At 37.2% G+C, this 19,026-nt stretch overlaps 1 protein-coding gene across 2 annotated transcripts in view; it reads right to left on the bottom strand.

The window, feature by feature from the left end:
* Window positions 1-812: 812 nt before the first annotated feature.
* The window catches only part of sh3glb2a (SH3-domain GRB2-like endophilin B2a), a 28,325-nt gene continuing 10,111 nt past the window's right edge, over window positions 813-19,026 (bottom strand). For both annotated transcript variants that reach the window (XM_084360422.1, XM_084360423.1), the window contains 7 exons: window positions 18,856-18,948; window positions 16,318-16,380; window positions 12,780-12,803; window positions 11,523-11,612; window positions 9,470-9,570; window positions 6,590-6,791; window positions 813-4,223 (listed from right to left, as the gene is read on the bottom strand). In XM_084360422.1, the coding sequence (XP_084216548.1) occupies window positions 4,116-4,223; window positions 6,590-6,791; window positions 9,470-9,570; window positions 11,523-11,612; window positions 12,780-12,803; window positions 16,318-16,380; window positions 18,856-18,948 (681 nt within the window). In that variant the 3' untranslated portion in view covers window positions 813-4,115. The remainder of the gene's footprint in view (window positions 4,224-6,589; window positions 6,792-9,469; window positions 9,571-11,522; window positions 11,613-12,779; window positions 12,804-16,317; window positions 16,381-18,855; window positions 18,949-19,026) is intronic.

Below are 19,026 nucleotides of genomic sequence, written 5' to 3'. Positions count from 1 at the left end.
GTTGAACTGTTGACTTTGTCATTACATCGTGTCGTCATGATGTGTCATTTGACAAAGTGTTGTTATGATGTGTGTTGTGATGTGTTGTTTGACAGTGTCAATATGATGTGTGTTATGGCGTGTCGTCTTGATGTGTCGTTGCTATGCGTCGTTGCTATGCGTCGTTGCTACGTGTCGTTACGTGTCGTTACTACGTGTCGTCATTACGTGTCGTCACTACGTGTCGTCTTGATGCGTCGCAACACACATCATTCCTCACTAGTTTAGTGAAATAGAAGCCTACTGTATATCCAAATTGTTTTATTGCCCAGTTTTAAGACTGTACTATAGTTCATGTTTGCACTGTACTGTAATAGGGAATTGATCTTCTTGAATACAGAGGCACTGTCTGACTCAGCATTTTGTAACGACAGAACCAGGTAAACATGATGTTTTCCTAAGCCTAGTTGTGCCTAAACCTAACCAGAGCATCAGCATAGACTGTGAATGTTGAATTTTCAATTTTAGGTTTTGACAATACTGTGCTGCACATTATTGTCAAAACCTAATTAAAAATTCGACCTGAAGAAATGTAAAATTACAACAAAGAAATGTAAAGTTCAACGTATCTGCAGTTTGTGGAAACGCACATTGCCAACATTTATTCTGACGATTGGGTTGGACAGAAACGGCTTTAGATTTTCTTTGGTAGAAACCTGAGCTGCACAAAGTTACTTTAAGCGTTCTCTTTAGAATACATCTTTGCAAATACTTCAGTTTTCATTTTTATGTTGTGACTTTTATAAAGAGTAAATGGTCAAAAATCAATGAAATCAAATAAATCTGTCTTTTTATTAAATCCAAACATTTCATTCATTCAGCTTGGTTAAGGAACAGGCAATCTAATTTTGATAAAATAATAATACAAGATGAGGTACAACAGAATCACAACAGCAGTAATAAAAACGTTTTTTTGGAAAAAAGAAAAAGAAATCCCAGAACATTTGTGACATGAGCACAAGAGAGCTGCATACATGATGTGGACTACATTCATCTGCCAACAAAAATATCAGACCTCATTCTCAGCTGCCTCTCGCACTGACTGCAAGTAATAAAACAATTTGCTTGAGTCTCATGTTAATTCACTTCTCTTCTGCTGGGAGATTTTTGCATTTCCAAACTTTGTGCACATTTCACAAAAACAGACAGACTACATGCATGTACATACTGGATGTAGGAGAGCACATTAGTTCTTGTGCAAACATTTTGGTGCAGCAGATCTCACATAAACAGACTTAGCTACATCATACTTGTATACATACACACATGTCCAGCAGGACAGGCTACTAGTTGTAGCACATGCAGCACAAAGACTGAAGACACTTTAAAGTAGTAACAGACATAACAACAACAAACCGGAATGTCATGAAAACACTCAAGGGTTAACCAAAGTCACACAAACACACGTGATTAAAAGGAGTTACAGTCTTGCATGCCGTATGTGGTGTACATTAAAACTCTGGACATTTTGTTGTGAAGAGCACATTCTCTGGTTTGCAAAAGATGGCCTTAGGAGTTCATTCCTGTTATCTTAAGGCAGTTAGGATGGGAGTGTTCATGTTTATTTGCTGTGTAGGCGCTCATGATGTTCAACTGGACATCTTCAAAGTCATTGGAGGCCAAAAAAATTCATCTATCAAGCAAAACTGTTGCGAGTAATATTCCCTCCAAGTGTCCATAAAATGTTATTGTTGCTTAAAATAATAGGAGTTACATTCATTTAGATTAGCAGGTAAGGCAAATCTGCTTCCCAGGAGTAAGGATGATAGAAGAGCCATAAAAAAATTTGCTGTTTGATAGTTGTTGTTCTTCAGTGGAAGCTGTTTGTCATACACTCAGTGACTCAAACAGTGACTTTAAAGCAACAATAAGTAACTATTTGTTTCTTAGAACAACAGCTTCAAAATCATGTACAGGGGCTGTCCTTGCTGCAGCAACCCAGGGTTTGAGTCCGACTGTGGCCCTTTGCTGCATTTCAAGCCCTGAGCTACATTACAGAACTTCTATCCCCATACAGTACAGCTAGGCCTTTCTCCGTAGAAGCACCAAGACTTTGGAATAGCCTCCTTTTTCAAATAAGAACAGCAGAATCTCTTCAGATTTTCAGAGCACAGCCAGAAAGTGTATGTGTTTACACCACTATCATGGCAGCTTTGAACTGGCAGGAGGAGAAGGTTTACAAATATGGTGCTGGAATGGGCACTAAAACTGGAGCTGGGTGAGCAGGTGATGGAATAGAGCTCAGTAGCCTCTATGGACATTGTGACAGAGGTCAAGAGACTGGAGGAATCTAAGAAGAGATGGTCTGAGACAAGGTTTCAGACTGGCTTTTAGTTGTTGAAGACAACTTCTCTAAATAAAAGGCTGCAGACAGATGGTAAACTGGACTTGTTGCTGTTGAAGTGTAAGTAATATAAGCTGGCTCGCTAAGTTACATGTCTTGTGTTGTTGCATTCGCTTGATGTTTAGTTGTTTGCAAAATTGTTAACTTGGTAGTTTTTGAAAAAGTCAGCCCATTTCAACAGAGGTTTCAACAGATTTTACAGCCAGGTGTCATTGTCTGTTCAGATTACATTACATGCGGTTTCTGTTCAGAGTTGTGTGCAGCGCTTGTGCAAACTTTGACTGTCGCATGGCAAAAATGCAGAAACCTAGGATTTGTATTAACAACAGTTGTGTTGCAACCTTCAAACCACAGGGGCACCAAATCGCACAGAATACGAATTGCTACATAATGTTGCTTTAAGTATTTTAATTACAAGTAAATTTTCCATCTAATCTAATTTTCCATCTAATTCTAAGTTCAATTGTAAGGTCACATTATATGCAACGTTTTTCTATCATGTTGAGCCAGTGTGTACAATTAAATAACCAGATGTGTATTGCAAATGCATTACATTATGTTAAGGTATAAAGGTATAATACATTACACTACACATGTTAAAGTAGAGAATTGTTTGTATGTTCCCTTTCACTTTATATTTAATAACTGAATATAGTTATTGATTCAATTTATAGCCATTGACTCAACATATCAGATGGAAAATTTACATGCAAAAAAAAAATTCTTTGAGTGTATTTAATACTTTCACTATGGATACAACACACAGATACAATACATGAAATGCAGTTCTCTTCATGTCATATTGGAAGACACAGAACACATCTGTCATTTATATTTATGGATCTAAAATAAACTATAATGTGGCATGAATGGCTTTCCTCGTCCATGGCTGGTAATTACAGGACATCTCATGTCATGTCATATGTCAACACAACATAATGACCTGTCTGTCATGGTGTGGTCACAATAATTTGTGATCTCTTTGCGAACTTTTGTTTTAACTTGTTCCTCAGTGTGGGTTATCTGTGATACAGAAATGAATTGTACTTAATGACTTAACTGAAAGACAAGACTTTAACGAGTAGAATGAAAGAGGCCTTGTTATTGCATGCTTGTTTTATCCATACTGCTTCCTATACTACAAATTCATCAAACATTTCCTCACTCAGAGACAGATCAGTGCAACCATATACTTGTAACCTAACCTTGAGACACAATTCAACAGAAATAATACAAGATATTTCTGGACATCATGGTGAATTCACATTTTAGAGGCACACACAACTCTTGAATCTGTGGTCATCAGAGTTCGGCAAAACATTTATGAACAAAGGCGGATTTAGGAGACAATAGAGACGCTTATTATTTTAATTAAATAAACAACATAATTTGGTTATAAATCTCTCTGAAAACGTAGCTAAACTTCACACATTGGAACCTTTGGGATGCACAAGAATAAATAGAAAAAAACATAATCACCTAAAGAAATCTAAAAAGAACATTGACCATCCCCCTCATTGTAACAGTGTCTCCATATCACTGCTGTCAGTGTCATGTGAATATACTTCAGTGTGTTCTGAGAAGCACACAGGTGAGTTTGCTAATGCTTACTGTGGAGGAGTGCCACTGAAGGTTACAAGTTAGTGTAGGAGTGTGAAATTAATTTCAGTCAAAGACATATCCTCATGGCTTTAGTAGTACCCACTCACACACATGCATGCGTGTATGTTCTTTAGCTGAGAAGCTCCAGGTATGTGACAGGCACTTTTCCTTTCTGGTTTCCTCTCTCTCCAATCAGCCAGTCAGAGTCCATTCCCGGCACTGTGTAAACTGTAATGAGCTGTAGCACAGACGACATACACACTTTTAAGTCCAATATTCCAAATGTACAGTTAAAGCAAAAGTTAGCAAGGGTAAAATAAACTTTACAAATTTAAACATAAAACAACAACAAGGAATAAAACAACAACAAGGAAAGCAACTTGACAAAACAAGATTATGGCCCCTTAATTCATAGCGCAGATGCGTGTGCTGGTGGAAAGACCAGGCAGTGACGAGACTGAATGGATGGGACTATTTTAAGTTATTATCCTTAAAGTTTGAAAATTAAATCAAATCTTGCTTTTGATTGTATTTATGGTCTGCATTTTTCAGAAACCATTCAATATCTGCAAGATCTGATGTCACCATGTTAGTATTGTTCCTGGAACATCATAATTAATGTTGGCCATCATTGTAACTGACCAATCAGAGAAGTTATACTTTCAATCACGTGTTTACCATTGTGAAAAGGTCGATTTTAAGCCAAACCATGTTTTCCTAAACCTAGCCAAATATTTTTGTTGCCTAAACCTAACCAAGTATTTTTGTTGCCTAAACCTAACCAAAATACGAAGAGAAAACTGAAAAAAAAAATTGGAATATTACAGTGAACTCATCAATAAGTGAACTGTAAAAATACGAAGACAAAACTAAAACAATATGGTTCCTGTTGGGTTATAAACCCTGCTCTCTTGGGTGAAAGAGACCTGTACTTAATCTATTGAGCTAGAATGGCTTTCTCCAGATGAAATTTTTGTTGCAACATTAACTACAATGTTGTAGAAACAACACCAACACGGTGATATCAAAATACCTTTAGTATTCTTACATTCTGTAGTTTCCTCGCTATCTATAAGTGTTAATTGTTTATGGCAAATTTCCACACTGGATTCAAAGTCTAATGAAAGTAATAATGTAATTAATGTATATAGCTGTACTGTACTGTACTGTTGGTCCCAGCTGAACTATAAAAACATCAGTCCACTGTCTGTTATAATACAGTGGTATTTACAGATGATATTTCTTTACACTCACCAATAATCTTTGGCTGAAACAGACACCAGCAACAGAGAGCACATTAACCAGAAACCAGACACACTTTTTATTTTCGTCGTTACCAAATTAAACATTTATCAGCTGCAACTGATCTAACTTCATGTTTGTCATTTTAACTAGCAGCAGAGACAGCTGGGCGTGGGTAGATAAGGACTGAAACTTAATTTGGACCACTGTTCCTTTAAAATGACAAGGTGTTACCTGAAGTCATGGTCAAAAGTTTACATACAACATGTATATGATGGCAGTCTTCAGTCCCAATGATTTCTACAGCTCTCATACGAACACACACTACTTTGTCACAAAAAAACATTTATGACGTTTGCTTCAAATCTGAATTTATTATGTTTCTTCTGAAAATGTGACCAAATCTGCTAGGTCAAAAATATACATGCAGTAACTTGAATGATCAATTTTGGTGATTAGAGAAAGTTGTGTGAATCAAACAAATGTTCTTTGTAGCATGGCCTCTTAACTTCTTCTGACTGATTCTGACTGATAACAGCTGGTGACTTTTCTGGGCCCATTTTAAGAGGGCTTGTTTGATACACCCATTAGACCACAAACAGTGGTCTGCAATGAATTAGAAGCTGCTGGAAGACAGGTGTCAGTGTCCACAGTCAAGTGTGTTTTACATCAACATGAGCTGAGAGGCTGCCGTGTTAGAAAGAAGCCCTTGATCCAGACGCAGGATCGAGGATGACCAGAAGCTTGTCGATGGCTATCAAAAGCACCTAATTGAGGTGAAAATGGCCATGGGACATTTAACCAAATATTACAGATACTGTAAGTATATTTCTGATCCAGCAGATTTGGTCACATTTTCAGAAGACCTATAATAAATTCATTACTGAACCAAACTTCATGAATGTTTTTGTGACAAAGTAGTTTGTGTTCCACTCGTTCATCACAGAAACATGAGAGCTGTAGAAATCATTGGAACTGAAGACTGCCATGACATACATGTTCTTTACAAGTGGATGTAAACTTTTGACCATGACTGTAGGTATTACCTTGCTCATTGATAATAAAAGAAAGAGTGGAGGTAAAAGGTTTCATAGAGGAGATTCATTCAGAACCCATCCATCCAATCATTTTAATATCAGTGTCCCCAGAGTTTAATCTGTGTTACCTCAAGTAAAGGCGAGTCTGCCTCTATCACGAGTAAAACATTATCACTTGTAATAATAAATGGAAAAGGGCAGAGGCATAACTCAGGAAAAGTCACATGAGTGGGGCTATTGTTTGAAACTAGATAGACCTAGAGAGACCTAGCCAGTTGGAAAAAGTCATTAATCAACCTGCTAGCTGCAGGTAATGAAACCTCACCTCATCAGCTAAAAGGGAGAGCTCACTGGAGTCAGCAGCATCGTAATCGTAAAGGACTTTGGCCTTCCGGGTTCCTGTAGCTGGTGCCTGAACTTCCTCAATCTTCAGGGTATCTGTTTCCACAGGGCTGCTAATGCCTTCTGATGCAGAGCCAGCAGCAGCCACAGAGTGAGTGGAATTCAGTGCAAAAGCATTGGGAAGCCTGAGGGAAAGCAGGCACATGTGATACATACTTTTAAAAGTAATTATATAAAAATGACACAAAAAATTGCAAAAGCGAAACCAAATATATCCAGAGTTATACTTCCAGTCCATCTACACTGGAACATAAAAGCACCTATTCCTGTTCCTAATGCATTCAAAGTAACCTTTAAGGTCTGGTCAGTAAACTGGAGTCCAACACATTTTGGCCCTATTTCAATTGTGGAAGTGCAACAAGTGCAAAGTAGTAGGTCTTCCAAGGTTTCCTTGTGCTGGTTGTTCTGGTTCCACAAAAATAGGGCCCTTCAGATTGAGAAGCCAACAAGGAAAATAACCTGATGCACCGATGTCAAATTCAGTGATCTATATTTAATAGGTATTTAAAAACAATTGGCAAGCAAGCAAATTGTTGGACAGAACATACACACAAAGGGAAAGATAAATAGCATCAGCACACAAGAGGGCGAGCCATACTCACACGTCCTCATCCAAACTGAGGGCACAGGGAGTGTGAAAATGATGCGTCATGATTTCACAAAACCAAAAACAAAAGGATCTGATACTGAGGACAAATCCAAGTTTCCCATAGGTCTCATATAATGCTAAGTAAAATTTGTGTACTTGAAAATGTTTACATGGTTTTTTTAAGAGGAGGGGGACTGAAACAGGAAATGGGGAGAGAAAGAGCGGGGAAGACACAGGTTTACAACTGAACACAGGCTGCTGAAGAGTACACGGTGCACACTCTACCGTGTGAGATACACTCTCTACAACATGGGACCTTTAATGTTGTATTTATAACAAGAAATCCATTGCATATAAGAATCTCTACTTGGGAGTGGTAATAACACCATTAGCATCCCAATTATTTACAGCCAATAAGACAAGATCTGAAAAAGTGGGAGATCTTACCTCTGTCATTACTGGGTAGAGTAGAAACTGTACGAATGAATATTTTACCACGCCTGCTTTTTATGTTTCAGTCACTTCCATTGATTATTTTAAAAACCACTTTCAAATCTTTGGATAAAATGATTCAAACTTTATTTGGCAAAACAAAAAGGCAAGAATAAATTATAGAAAGCTGCAATGTTCCAAAAGGGACAGAGGTTTGAATTTACCCAATTTGCAAAATTACTATTGGGCAGCTCAACTCAAGGCAATTATGGGTTGGATTACAGAAGATACAGATTCAATGTGGGTGGGAATGGAACAGAACTCCTGCCCAATCTCTCTAGGTTCTCTACCATTCCTACTTAAAATTAAAAATGAATGGGTTCAGAGTGCCTGGACAATATGGAACAAATTAAGAACAAATCAAAAATGCAAAATACAATATCCATAGCTACTAAAATTGACACAAATCCAGATTTCCACCCATCTAGTATGGACACAGAAAAGAGTTCAATTTATCTATACAGGATCACTATACATTTCTAAAAGAGGGGCATTATCTTTAGAAAAATAAAGATCGGGAATATATTCTAAGGAATCCCTCTCACATTGAGCAGCTTTTTATAATTTGTGAACAAAAAAAGTAAAGAAAGATGGGAACTGTAATTGCTGAAAATGAATGGAGTGAAACTTGCTTGTTTGCTCATAAATTAACAAATAGTCCAAATTGGAGGGAGTTTGACTGGAAGGTAAAAAACTAGGTATTCTAGAACTCCGGTTATAATGGCCAAATATGGAAAATCGACAGGGTTATGTTGGAGGGGTTGTGGCCAACAAGGTGACCTTACGCACATACCATGGGCTTGTCCAAATATACAGGGGTTCTGGGAGGATGTTCAGAAGAAAATAGAACTCATTCTGGGTATGAAATTGAACCTTGATCCAAAGTTATTTGTATTAGGCATCCCAGTTGGAATCCAAACTGAGAAAAACAAATTATACTTACTACGGATCCTTCTCCTGATAGCTAGAAAAAACATCACAACCTTATGGTTGCAGTCACAAGCCCCCAATATCATACAATGGCAACAAAGGGTGAACGGGGTGTTTATAATGGAAAAAGTTACAGCTAAAATACAGTTGAAAATGAATGCTTTTGTTGATGTCTGGACACCATGGATGTTAGTCATACCTAAAACAAAATGTTAGATTATGACTGTTATGTCTAATGAGAGTATGTTTTTTGTTTTTTTATTTTTTCTTCTCTCTTTCCTTCTTTTTTTCTTTTCTCAAGTGATCTCAAATAACAGCTTTGACCATGACATTTCATTCCAGTCAAAGAACATTAAAGCTGGTCCTGAATTAAGGCTCTGATGTGGGTTGTTCATGGTACATCATACTCTGTTATCCCAATATGGACATCCTGATGCTTAAAATATGTGCGCTGCTGAAACCAAGTCCCAGGAAGACACACTCTATTGCACCAACTGAATGCATTTTTGGTTAATATGTTCTGGAGCAATACATTTTAGATGATGATTAATCATCATTAATCAGTCCTGAGGTAATTGTTAACATCCTCAACTGAAAGGGTAAGGGTTGGAATACAGCTAGTACGGCGCCTGTTACTTGTAGAACTATAACACTGTCATTTAGTAGTTTGATACCATCACATAGTAGAAACCTATTTATTTTTTATTTTTTTACTGCATGCTGTATAAAAACAGATGGCTGCCCCTGTAAAGCCACACCATCTCCACGTGTTATCTCCCATCGGGCTCTCACCTTCCCAGCTCTTTCTGTAGCTCTTGCATGTGGAGATGACACCGTTTATAGTAAGCTGCTTGGGCCTCCACAAACTCATGCAGGCAGCGCAAGTGGTTCACCTGCAGAGAAGCAACAACACAACAGTCACTCTTAAAGAAATACTGATTTGTAAGCTCATCAAGTAAACATAGCTATACCACAATATATGTTGTATCATACATACTTTATTATATTTAATGATTATTATTATTGATGCAGTAATGTGGAAGTGGCCTTTTACTATTGTAGTGGTCGTTGGTGGAGCAAATATTAACTATATCGTTGGGAAGTTTAGTCCACGATCTCACAAAGAAATTTCTGTAAATAATCAAGTCCCGAAAACCTTATAATCTTTAACAAAAATATCAGTATTGTAAGAATATTGTCTTCAAGCAGTTCATATTTTAAATACGTTTGTTTAAAAACACTCATAGCATAGCCTGCCTGTAGAAACAATAGATGGTGTTGGTTGTGTTGAAAAGCACTTGAAACTGCACTGAAATGTGTGTGTTTAACAATATACACTAACTATAGTGTGTAAACCATTTTAGGATCCCAATATCACTGTGACAACACTTTCTTATTTCAAACAGGATAGCTTCTAAATGAAAATGAAATGAAATGCCTGTCTTATACATGTCAAATAGTCTAATGATATATATTCAAGTATAAGCTATGCCAATGTGTTTTGGATGGAACTTTGTCAGTTATCCAGTTCAAAAGAATGCATTTTTGTAGAGTTTCTCTTTATATTTATCGGTGATAGAGGCATTCCATATCCTAAGTAGCATGCTCAGTGGGTCACACTCTGTAGCAACAGACAGAATCTAATCAATTTCCCACCCTATAACATACCAGAATTGCTGTACTTTTCTGCAAGACCACAGGCAGTGGGTGAGACTGTAAACTGTAAAAACTGCTTATAGAGTTAACCACTGTGGTTTGAAAAGCTGCCTTTCAGAACTAGAGATTCTTTGATGGTTAACATAATCTCTCACCTGTAAATAACGGGAAAAATCCTGTTTGTGAATATTGTATTTTCTGATTAGTTAACAAAAAGACATCAAAGTGGGCCACTCCATTAAGTCATACAGATTGGAGATCCCTTTAATTGGCCAAACCCTAAAGCCATTATCAGTTATTCCGGGTGAGAAATCAGGGTTACCACATTATGGGAGTGAAAACAGAAGTTATATGAGACCTACCCTCTAATCGTCCAACAGTCTGCTTAAACAGTGGAGACTAATCGGGTTGTTACAGGCCAGTTTCAAAGATCTAAGGTTCTTCATAAATAGTATGTTTTTTCAGGGGAATTTGGACATTGAGCTTTCTATATCAAACCAAAGAGATGCAGGATTAGGCACCCAGTCAGATATAATACGCAAGTGGGCACTAAGTGGGTATTTTCGAATGTCGGGGAGGTCAGGACCTCCCTTCGAGCATGAGACATAGTGTAGCTATTTTGAGGCGTGGCTTCCTTCCAGCCCATATGAACTCTTGTGTACATCTTAAAGTTGCAGTGTGCCCTGCATTACACAGCAAAATAGGTCTACAGAGCATTTCACTGAGCTTTTTCTCCTTTTTTAATTAAAATAGATACTGATAAATTCTCAGATTCAAATTAAAAAAATGACACTGAAAATAATTTACAAAATATATTATATAATGTATCAATCTTGCACGTTCATTGAATTAAATTATTCAATCTGCATTACTTATTAATGCTGCCTCAACTAAATACCACTGAATACAAAGAATGTACAAACAATCTTACAGTTTAAAATTAAAGCTAATGCAACATAAACCAGTGAAATAGTGAAAACACGTTTGAGTATGACTTCAGGGCGGTGAATGTTTTTTGACCCACTACTTAAAAATTATTAATTAAGGGAATAAGTACAGCCACCACAAATGCAACCTGGAACAGTGTGTGTGTGTGTGTGTGTGTGTGTGTGTGTGTGTGTGTGTGTGTGTGTGTGTGTGTGTGTGTGTATGTGTGACAGAAGTGGTGGATGGGGTATGGCTGACGTACATGTGTACTACTGATGCCTTCCAAAAGCAGCCGTGTAACCTCTGCTTGCCGATCAAACTCTGTCTGGGCCACTCGGAGCTCATGTTCAGCCTGAAACAACAGGAGAAATATAAGTGACATTTTTCCTACATATACCTCAGGATACTGTACAGGTATTTGTGTGTGTGTGTGTGTATATATATATATATATATATATATATATATATATAGCCTGATATGCGCTGATATAGAAAAACACTTATTTTTTAGAGATTATAATCCAGAAAGGATGCTTGAGGTAAATCATACAATAAAATGAATTGTTGAACTCTAAAACATCCTGTATCCATTACATATCTTTGCCACAAGTGCTTGATAATCACATTTGAGGGAAAACTTCAAAAAATGTGTTTGTATCGGCAGATATATTGATATCAAAAATGTTTACTTCCTAGTACTGGTACTGTCAAGTCTGAAGTCTATATTCAAACCTGGAGACATGCTTAAAGATAAGTACTGGTCATAAATATGAAACCCTCCATAACCCTCAGAATCTGATGTAATTTATACCAAGGAGCATGCTTTGGGAGGATTTTAGGTGTTGTATAGTATACTCAAAGCACTTAAATATCAAAAGTAATTTTCTGGCAATAAATGTAATTCAGTATCAAAAGTACAAGTAAAGTAAACTATATATACTTATATTTACATGTATGTACTCAATATACTATATACTGTGGGTCGACCCATTATCAGCCTGGCAAATGACTGCATCCAATATTCAACATTTTTATGAAAGTCAAATTTTCTTGTTTGTTTTTTTTTTTAATGACTGCCCTAAAAAATAATTAAAAATCCAAAATATAGTGGAGTAGAAGTATACATTCACAGAAAATGGAAATACTCTAGTATTGTACCAATGTGTCAAAATTGTACTCAAGGACAGTACTTGAATAAATGCACTTAGTTACATTCCATCATTGGCTGTTTCGTATTACTGAATTGTTTGCACACTATACTGTGCTATTTATAGAACACAGGGAACCAAGACGTCAGTGCACTTCAAACAGTGCTCGTCACAACGTCTTTTCATTCTGAAACTGTCTTAGCAACGATCTAAGTATGTGTTGTTACAACTACAACTCATTGCTTCAGGAATTTTCTTCAAGCGTGGCCAAATGCAACAGATATTGACAAGTTGGTATGAGCACACAATGCAATGATCTTGGAGACTAAACAGTAGGACAATGTTTACAACCACAACATTGCTGTACTTACTTTTTCCACTTCCTCACTCCAAAGCTGAGAGGCCAAAACAACCAGAAAAAAGAAGAAGAGGAAGAGAGAAATACAAGTTATGACATGATTACCCCAGAGGACCGTGACTGATGTGATACGTCACCTGGTTACTTAATTATGGTACGAAAATATTGTTTAATCAATGGAGGAACACATCCTCTCAGTAGTGGTAGATGTAAAAACTTGTCAGGTGGGGTAAATACAGGCAGGTTTTGCATCAAGGCTGTGTACCTTGTTGCCTGGTATTGACACTGTAATGCCATTTTGTGACGACATCCTGACATAACCCTCTTTATTTTCCCATTGATTTTTTTTTGCTCTAACCTATCACTGATGCAGTCACTTTGTTTGTTGTTCACATCTATTTTCAGGTTGAGAAAGAATTTGTGCTAGCTTGTGTTGGCTTTGTCAGTTGATTTTGTTTATATAAGAATGTTTTGTGTGAAAAGGATTATTTTCTTGGGATGGGTTCAAAGGGAGTGGTGTGCGCTCTTAATTGAAGTCAGCAGCTGACAGGGTTTGGCAACATGGAGCATTAGCCTGGACTGGACGTTCCTCAAGAGTTGAAGAAACCAGACAAAGAACATGAGCATCAAGAAAGATGAACTGAAGGAGTATGAACAACAGGAGAAAATGATAAAGGGAACTTGAGGCTAGGAGGGCTGAGCCACAGGTTATGTAAGAGAAGTAGACGTAGCCACCATGACGTCACTCACTGGTTTGCGGGCTTCTGTTTTGAAGCCAAGTCAGGTGACAAGTAGGGATCTTTTCTCAATATCTTACATCCAATCATACAGAAACCAACGCAAAAGAATGTAGATTTAAGACACTTCTGCATTTGCTTCACGTTTTTGTCTCTGAGGTTACATCCACTTCCTTCATAAGAGTCTATGGACAGAGCTTAAAAAATATAACATAGTTAGAACATAGACAGCTTTGGATTGGAGCTACATCAATATATCTGTGTATGTCTGACAATTAAAGCAATGTTTTCAGTACAGAAATGCAAAAACTAATTTTGAGGTTCCCTTAGAAGCTGAGAAGTCTGACTGGGCATGTAGAGAGCCGAAGTCACGGCCCTTCCAATGGACTCCATGGGACCTTATTTTGGAAAAGCTTTGTATTGTAGTGAATGAAGAGAGACACATAATTTTTTGATCCCGCTTGAACTGAGCCATGAACTACACATATGATGTTTGTCAATTTCAAAGGTTAATATTTCAAGTCAAGAAAGCCTCAGTTTGTCGTACATTAAGTAACATACCATCTACTTTTGTGTTAAACTGCTCAGTGAGCTACATCGTCTCTCTCAACACACGTCATCAACACCAACATGGAGCCAACTGGGCTCAGAAAAGGTAGTAAAAAAGATGGAAATCACAATAAGTCTGCTCATATTGACATCTGCAGTTATGTGAAAGGAGAGTTGGTCAGCTCTGTGAGCTGCTAATATACAGAAGCAGCTCTACAATGTTTAAGTTACAGGTTACTGGTGTTCAGTGAGACAACATCACTAACATGACTGTTGGCTGTGTAGTCTTTGTAATTACTTATTTTCACAGTCTTATATTTAATCAGTTTTATGATAAACTGAGACTTTGGAAAATAATTTTTTCAAATGACAAACATCATGTGTAATTCATGACACAATTCAAACAGGATCAAAAAATGATGTGTCTCTTCATCACTAGCATACAAACTTTTTCTGAAATAAGGTCCCATGGGGCAAACCAGAAGGAGCGTGACTTCAGCTCTCTATACACCCATCAGCCAAAACATTAAAAGCACTGACAGGTGAAGTGGTTAAAGGAGCACTATGCAGTTTGGGGGAAGACATTTTAATCAGAAGAGAAAGATCCTCATTGACTGACTTGTTTTTTTCTGCCTAAACAAACTAAAGAAACAAACTCTCTTTGTTTTCATGACTGAATAAACTCAATAATCAAACTGACCTAAAAGTACAACACAATTTATACTGTTTTACTTTGTTTATATGTGGCGGACCCTGCCACCTTTCTAGCTTCAAACAGTGTTCTGGGACCTAATTTTCCTCTGAGAACAGCTTGTTTACTCACTTACGGAAATAAAATAAATATTTTGAGCTTGTATTATTACCTCATTAATGTTGTAAATATTAAAATTCTCAGTTTGAATCTTATCTCCAAAACTACATGGTGCCCCTTTAATATTGATCATCTTGTTACAGTGCAATGTTCTGTTGGGAAACCTTGGGTCCTGGCATTCATGTGAATGCCACTTGACACGCACCACCCATCCAAACACTGATGTAGACCACATAAACATCCCCCTTGCAACAGCACTCCCCGACGTCAGCGCCCCTCCAGGCCTTTAAAGACATTTTCAAGATCAGTAGATACCCTGTGTATGTCAACAGTTCACACTGTATGTGAATGTTATTTATGGTTTTTGTCTGTTTTAGCACCTTTTTAAGAGTTACCTGACATTCCCTGAAAATCCTGTTTTTGCTGACCTCTGGGGGTTTAACTAGCTTCTCTCCATGCTGCAATGATGCATGTGTACTTCGGGCTCACAAATGTATTTGATAAGTATCTTTAACGTGATGTGAGACAATACATCATTTTAGATTTTGGATCTCATTTTTGTTTGTTTATTTGTATGTTTATTTGGTCTGGCTGGTTTACAAGGCTGCATTACAGTAAAGTCATGTCATTTTCTGAAGCAACCAGACTGTTCCACTTGTTCTAATACTTGCCTTTACCCACTTAGTCATTAAATCCACAATCCACATATACAATATACACAATATTGTCACAATATTGATATCTACGTATTTAGACATAAATGTTGTGATATTTGATGTTGCGGTCCATGTGCTTTTGAGGAGATTTCAGAATATCAAGATTTATATTGTGTATTATCATATAGCCTAGAAATATTGCAATTGTATTTTAAGGCTATATGGCCCAGCCCTGTTTCTACTCCAGGACCTTGTGACAACGCTATTGGGTGTGGATGCAGGTGGAACAAAGCACACTTCTGACCACACCCAGTAGATGTCAATGCTGAAACAGACGAGTCAGTGAGCAATTGCTTTGTGGACTTGTTATCAATGTAGGCCGACATTTATCATGACTATCTAAAAGCAGACATGACACAGAGGTCTGGTATGTTACCTTGAGTTCATCATCAACATTCTTAGCAGGTGAAGAAACCTCAATATAAAACACTGATGAAGTACAGGTTCATAGCAACCCACAATATGTGACTGGTACAGTATGATGCAATACATGTACCTGGAATTGTCTTAAGGCCCTTTGAAGTACCATTAATAAAGTTACGTGATTTTCCCACCCACTCTAGTGACTTGTCAGAGCCACACTGTAGAGACTCAAGGTTTTTTAAAAGCAGTCTGTTTCTGGTTGACCAATATGTACATCGAATATGACATGGTTATGGTTAAATTGTGACATGGTTATTCTGAAGCGGTGATTGTACATGTCAAGCTGTGTGAAGTAAAGCAGAACTGTCTCCTTACCGCAGAGGCACTGGCAGAAAGCACATAGTTGCGTGGTCTGGTCTCCTGAAAATCTGGAGCCATCTACAGAAACAATGAGGTTATTTCACATTCATACTATTGTGTACGCAATGTTTACATGGCAACCATACTTCAGCAAACATTATGCATCAAGAATGCAGACAAATCAATCAGAAAGCACCACAAGAGAATGAAAATGAAGAAGACAGTACAGATTACTGTGAAATTGGCAATCTGTGCATTAGAATCAGTGATAATTCAGTTTTGTCCTTTTCTATTAATAAATTGGTTATTCTGGACATAAATACGATATTAATGTATGGCCTGTCGCCAAGTGCTTGCTCATGGGGGGAAATGTTGGGTCTCTGTAAATAAATAATTAAAGAGTATGTTCTGAACCTGCTCCAAATGAAAAGTGTCATGAGATAACTTTTGCTGTGAATTGGAGATACATTAATAAAACTGACTTGACATCAAAATCAAACTTACGTCAATCATGTCTAACCACAATATCCAGATTCATACAGAGAAATACCTGATTGAAAACATAAGCTGAATTTTTTAACCTCTTTAATTTAAAATAGTTAAATACATGTCATTCTTAATTTAAAAGGGTGTTCATGTGCCTCTGCCAATTGTAAAATGTGTAAGGTGGTTAACAATAAATACCTGCCAGCACACTTTTACATTAGGTGTGTCTGAACTCATAAAGGAAAGCTGTAGAGAGGTGATGTAACACAATGATATGTAAACATCCCCTCAAGCACCAGTGAAACTAATGACTAATCTTGAGTTTTATTGTCAGGCAGCTGTAGCTTATCATGCCCATGCTAACATGCAATCAGATTGCAAAAGTCTGACTTTGTCAGTCGGCATAATGTCTGATTTTGTCACCTTCGTACTGAAAACGAAAGTTCTGATAAAAGTCAGACTTTTTTTATTCTGCTCAACAGTGCAATAAAAACAAGCTTCAAGAAAGGCAGAAAAAGTTTTAAAGGTGCGAGTATTACCAGATCATAATGAGTTGAGGAAGGAACATTATTCCTCAGGACCTTCTGTGTTCAGGCCTATGACTTTGTTTGAACTTGCGTGGTACGAACAAGTTTGCAAACAGATTTTAGTGCAGAATTTATAACAATGTGGAAAGAAAGTCAGGACTATGACTGTCAAACCCATCTGCTAGCACAACAGTATCATGTTGTCAGTCTGAAGACTTGTAAGGTCCCAGAATGAGTGAAACTGCTGCTCGGTCAGTTAACAACGAAATAAAACTTTAATGAAATATGTTTAACGAGACTAGGAGTATATCGTATCAACATTTTGCTCTGTGCTGGTTTCGTGTGGGCGTATTGTTTGCAGGAGGATCATTCAGAAGGTTTTGAGAATGAGTTTGTGTGTGTGTGTTTTTTTTAGTTTTTTTCTTTAATTTTTTTTCACATTACCGCTTGTAAGATAACACTATTCACAGCAGATATCTAGAAGTTTAGAAAGTTCCAAAAAACACATTTCTATTACACATCAATATTCAGGTAAACCATGCATGCCAGGCTGGGTGATGGAGCACAGTCTTCGAGACTGTTTGTGAAATATTGATAATTCATAATCCAAATCAAAACAGTGTTGCTGTACTTTAATCTCTGCATGAAGTCAATGTTCAATATACATGTGCATTTTTCAAATAAAGGCATTCATGCTTAAATTAATGATCACAACCAAATAAAAGTTGACTTGAACAAACAGATCTGAGCAAATAACACTGCACAGATCTCTTTAGAATTAATTCATACAGAATTTATAATACTTTTACTAATTTCTTAGTTTTTTGCCGAGGCATTAACAAAATTGTGATGCAAGAGGTAAATGAACAATCTACAGTAAAAAAAGACACACTGGCTACTTGCAGAAATGTCTGCAGATGTGCAATATCTAGAATAAAAAATCAGTCAGCCAAATATTTTGCTGAATATGGTCAAATGTCAATTTCCCATCATACTGTGGGTTCAAGCTTTCTTTGCAAAGAGTCAACTTCAGTTCAGTTTTTCAGTCAAATGCTTTGCTTTTTGTTAACTGAAACCAACTGTTTCTTGCCACCAAAAACTGAAAGTAATTCAAAGCCAAAGACAGGAAAAAAAACCGAGTGCATCATACCGAAAGTCTGAAAATGGTCAAATGTCAATTTCCCATCATACTGTGGGTTCAAGCTTTCTTTGCAAAGAGTCAAGTTCAGTTCAAAGTTATTTTTTTCAGTCAATTGCTTTGCTTTTGTTAACTCAAACCAACTGTTTCTTGCCACCAAAAACTGAAAGTAATTCAAAGCAAGAGACGAGAAAAACAACCAAGTGCATCATATCGAAAGTTTTTAAAAACGTCTTTACAGTAATACTCACTTCACCCTCGCACTGCAAAAATTATAAATATGAGCACAGTTAGTCAAGATAACAGTAATCCCAGCACCACCACAAGCTTTATCACATTAGACTGGTTATTGGAATGAATGTAGGGATGGGGCTGCAGTTTGGGAGGCACAAAAAGACTCACCGCAGCCTTAGCCTCAGCCACTTTAGCCTTCTTCAGACGTGCTTTACAGGCATCCAGGTCCAGACGAAGATTTTCCAAGAGACGCCGTTCTTTCTAAACACACACAATAAAAAAATGAGGGAGCAGCTTAGCTGTGAGCAACTGCAACCATTCAATTCACGCTGGTGGTTA

The sequence above is a fragment of the Pagrus pagrus genome (genome assembly GCF_965226575.1).
Source record: "Pagrus pagrus genome assembly, chromosome: 8".
Taxonomy (NCBI): Eukaryota; Metazoa; Chordata; class Actinopteri; order Spariformes; family Sparidae; genus Pagrus; species Pagrus pagrus.
This window is presented reverse-complemented; position numbering and strand designations above follow the sequence as displayed.